Consider the following 4,654-nt stretch of genomic DNA (forward strand, 5'->3'; position numbering starts at 1 on the left):
TTAAAAGTAAACTTTCCATTCAGAATTATTGGCGTCCATTTTGGCGTCTCGCGCTCGCCATCCTCTCAAAACGTAATGTTACTACTCTTTCGCCGGCTCGCAAGCCCAAACAAGTGTGTGTGGCGTGCCTGTTGTTTTGTTTCCAGTCTATCTAGATCCGCTGTGGTGTTGTAGTTTTTCTAACATTACTAGTAGTTGCAACAGCATGTGAAAAAAACGACGAAGTTTGCTAGTCCAACAATGGGTTTTGCGTTAACGCCGTTAATAGTGCGTTTAACTGACAGCACTAGTTGAAATCTTTGTCTATGCCAAATTATCAATCAATTTAAACTAATATTACATCGTATAGCAAGGGCTCTAATGGATGAAATCATGACATTACACACTTTCTCCCCAGTATCTAAAACCTTCTTTCACCCAACAGATTCCCAACAACCTGTGGCCGAGCCCTGCTCCCGGTGGCTCTGTGGTTTCCTCCTGCATGCTTCCCCGAGGCTCCCCCCCCTGCGTCACCTCCTACTCGCACTCCCCCCGCTCGGCTGCCGGTGCCGCCGAGCACGGCTACATGGGCTTTCCCAATCAGCAGAACCAGTTCGGCCATGTCTCCCTCAACAACTTCTTCAGTGCAGATTCCCTCCTCACGCCGGCCACCAACGGTCACCACGCCTTCGAGACCAAGCCCGAGTTTGAGAGGCGTTCGTCCAGCATAGCTGTGCTGCGAATGAAGGCTAAGGAGCACACGGCCAACATCTCGTGGGCCATGTAATCAGGGTTCCTGTGCGTGTGTGGAAAGATTGGATCATGTATGGGATTTTTTTATTTTCTGTAAGTAAGTTTAAGAATTTCCCAAAGAATTTCCCTTATTCAAAACCAGCTGTTTGTCACTCACAGTACAGATCTCACAACATATCTTTTGTCATCTACAGATTAGATGTCTCTATTTTTGTTGTCATAAAGTCAGCCATAGAGCTAGATCATACAGCCCTGCTGTTTAGTTCTGCATGTCTGACCAACATTTTATCTGCTGAGTCAAGAAAACCGGGTGTGGATAAAGTGCGTGAATGGAAAATGTATCAGGATTTGTGGTTAAAAATAAAATAAAAAATGAAATAGCCATAATGTTGTGCGACATCAGCTGTGTCTCTGGTCTGAGGCAGATCTACAGTAGGGCAGACTATCATTAAAATACTTACATACATAGATACATAAGGGAGGAGATGGTCTAGACCTTCATGTAGCTTAACTAAACAATACATTCATATCATTCAGATAATCAGGGTAATGTCCAGTGCATTGTTTTAAATTCCGCAGTCCTGTCTGGTCAGACCAGACGGCCGATTAACCCTCGTGATCTGTGGAGTTAAGAGCTGTGATGTGAATAAGCTTTCTTTGTTTTTGTTTTTTAATGGAGGTCGAGGAGTCCTCAGTGTTTCCTCTTTTATTGAGACAGAAAAAAGCGTGAGAGGGAGAGAAAGCATGAAAAACTCCGGGCTCCAGTGGGATTTGATCCCAGTGTGGGCACATGTGGACCAAGAGGGAGGGGTCCCAAACCACTACAGTATTTTCTAAGCACTGTGAAAAAAAGAAGCTTCCTTTACCTGCGCCTTTTGTCTTCCTCCCTCGTCCCAGCGCAGGACTGAAGACGAGCAGCGTGGAGACTAACTAACTTGACATACTGACGTGTCTGTGTGCTTTGCAGCAAAGCTCTGTAATCTCTGTCGTCTCGCTCCGTTGTGTATCACAGGTACACGATGCAGGCAGAGGAGGCAGGTCTTATAATTGTTGTTTTGTGTTGTAAATGTATCTGCTGGAAGTATAATAAATGAATGTCACTTGATTCCAGCATGGTTGCAATTTTTAAAGAAACTATTACAGTGTTTAAAGCAGGGGTCTTCAACGCTTTTTAAACCAAGGACCCCATAACTGAAAGAGAGACAGAGCAGAGACCCCTACTGCTAATATTGTATGTGTGTGGCTATCTAAGCGACTACCTTACCCATAGGCTAGGAAGCCTATCATCAGTGGGGATTTATATTTGCTAATAATATTGTAATGCTAGTTATTGTTAGCATTAACTATTAACTTGACATTATTATATACAAGTACTTTCTGGCCGTGGATAGAGTAGGAGCACGGAGACAGCTTCAACTGTATAACTTGGTCCATTTTTTAATGACACTCCCCGTGTAGGACAACGCAAGACTCTTAAACAAAACATGCTTCATCGTCCCATCATCATATCCCTCCGCCAACATAACCGTTACTGAATTACAGGCAGGGTACAACATGTTAGATAGCTAGTAGTAGCTAGTAGATAGAACAGAATACACTATGAAAACATGTGACTTATTTCAGCAACCCTAAAAAAAGTCATCTGTTAACTAAATATTCACAAAATAAATCTCACCTTACATTCTTCCCTTTGTTCAGATTAAATAAATCTCATGTCACAATATCTTGGATTCACGTTAAGACATTTGACTCTGAGGAGCCCCTAGGGGTCCCGGACCCCCTGTTGAAGATCTCATCTCTGCTTTAAAGGATCATCAATTAGCAAAATCCTTAGAATCCAAAAAGAAACAATGAATGCATCTTACTAATAAGTATTCAACGGTGTGGATCATTGAATTAGTTTTTATTGGGTTTATTTGGACATGGACTGTTAAGACTAGGGTTTTAGACAACAGTGAAGCTCCAAGGCACAGAGGAATAAAGTATATCAGGCTTTAGATGCACACCCAATACGTAATGGTAAGATACATTCATTGTTTGACTTGGTCTTTACATGGGATTGATTGGGAATAAGAACAAATATATATTATAACTGACGTCATCCTTTTAAAACTCCATCCAAAATCAGGCCTCACCTTTGTAGTCTGGAAACAGCCATGTCAGCTCATTAAACACAGGTAATCCCTTCATTTAGAAGTAGTAGCTATTTCCATGAGGCCCCAGCACTACATGTTTCTCCTTAAACATGCAGCACTTGTTCCTCAATCTATCACACTGTTGTGTAATTGGGAGCACATCTTCTTCTTTTTCCTTACTGACATCATTCTTTTGTTTTTCACTGAGATCACAGTCGGCGACGGATAGCATCTCAGGGAAACCCCGTCTATAGGAACGGTAGGCTTGAATCAATTAGGACTTTAACTTGTGTCAGATGCTTCGGTTTGGAAACAAGTTTGTTTCCTTGGGGTACTTCCTGGTTGATGCCGTTCAAAAGTACAAACCCAAGTGCGTTATCTGCACGCATCATAACAGGGAGGCTTTGATGCTGAAGTGTCCATGGAAACAGTGTTGGATTTTCCCCTTGATGTTGCAGTGACGTGTCTCTTGGTCTTCTTTAACACAGGCAGAGTGTGTATACGATGCATCGTCATTATATTCTAATATGTTGCATAGCTCTGTTACATTTGATATCCAGTCACACAGAAGGTGAGAATTAACTACTTGTCTTTCCATGTCTTGCTAGCAGTTCTAACTTAGCTTCCGTGGATTCAGACTAATCAGAGGCAGAAGAGGAAGAAATCATCTCACTGGATGAGTTAAACCTGACAAGCTTTGCCCCTTCACAACTAGAACAAACTCCAAGCTAGCCAGCTACTGTAACTTATTATAACCTCTTTGGTCACCAAGATTAGTGCCACCAAAAATGATTCTGATTGCTTTAAAGGTCCCGAGGCATGAAAGTTTTTTAACGTTAATATGCATTCCTCCAGAATGCCTATGGCCCCCCATGGCTAGAAATGGCGATAGGTGTAAATTGAGCCCTAGGTATCATGCTCTGCCTTTCAGAAAATTAAAGCTCAGATGGGCTGATCTGGAATCTTGCTCCTTATGAGGTCATAAGGAGCAAGGTTACCTCCCCCTTTCTCTGCTTTGCCCGCCCAGAGAATTTGGCCCACCCTTGAGAAAGAGACATCATGGCTTTCAAACAAGCAAAGTGGCAGTTGGTCAAGGCCACAGCCCCCCCCCCCCCCCCCCAAAAAAAGAAGCTACAGACATAGAAATGGCACATCCTAAGGAAAGCTCATTGTGGGACTGGATTCGGCTGAATATTGGGAAAGAGACTTGAGATACAGTATTAGGGGACCACTAAGGCCTATATAAAAAACATCCAAAGAGCACCATGTCACGAGACCTTTAGGGAATGCGAACAACCCAGAGCATTTTTTCCCTCTCCTATCCTTGAATGTATCTGTTGTGTAGCCAGACCTTACTTCACAGCGCTATGGAGAATAGGGGCGGCAAAACAAGCCTAGCCTCTGATAAACCTGCCTGTAACTAAAACTCCAACATGCTCTTTTTGTATCTGTCATGTCTTTTCCCACCATCTCTGCGTCCCTGCTGGCCTCTCCTACACGTCATCTACATCTCTCTGCACGGCAGTGAACATCACACTGCGACTCCACAACAGAAGACTGTTGGCCGTGCAACCGGGCCTGCCCGCATGTGTGTGTGTGTTTGTGTGTATGATACAGAGAGAGAGAAAGCTCCAACAGAACAGATCCATCAACAGCTCCAATGGGTTTGACCCTTTCAGGTTAACCGCAGCCATTAATATAAGAGCTTCCCTCCCCTTCCTCCCTGCTTCCCGCACTACCTCACGTGGGGGAGGACAGGCCTGTCCCACACACACACACACACACAC

General features: G+C 43.7%; 1 protein-coding gene and 1 long non-coding RNA gene across 2 annotated transcripts in view; one reads left to right on the forward strand and one right to left on the reverse strand.

Moving 5' to 3' along the window:
* alx1 (ALX homeobox 1) overlaps window positions 1-814 on the forward strand; it is a 5,974-nt gene extending 5,160 nt beyond the window's left edge. The window contains exon 4 of the mRNA XM_032524193.1: window positions 425-814. Coding sequence (XP_032380084.1) covers window positions 425-766 — 342 coding nt within the window. The 3' untranslated portion in view covers window positions 767-814. The remainder of the gene's footprint in view (window positions 1-424) is intronic.
* Window positions 1-4,654, reverse strand: part of LOC116694479 (uncharacterized) — a 20,489-nt gene that overhangs the window by 309 nt on the left and 15,526 nt on the right. The window contains exon 3 of the long non-coding RNA XR_004333182.1: window positions 4,289-4,293. This is a non-coding gene — a long non-coding RNA (uncharacterized LOC116694479). The remainder of the gene's footprint in view (window positions 1-4,288; window positions 4,294-4,654) is intronic.

The sequence above is a fragment of the Etheostoma spectabile genome, chromosome 8 (assembly GCF_008692095.1).
Source record: "Etheostoma spectabile isolate EspeVRDwgs_2016 chromosome 8, UIUC_Espe_1.0, whole genome shotgun sequence".
NCBI classification, from domain to species: domain Eukaryota; kingdom Metazoa; phylum Chordata; class Actinopteri; order Perciformes; family Percidae; genus Etheostoma; species Etheostoma spectabile.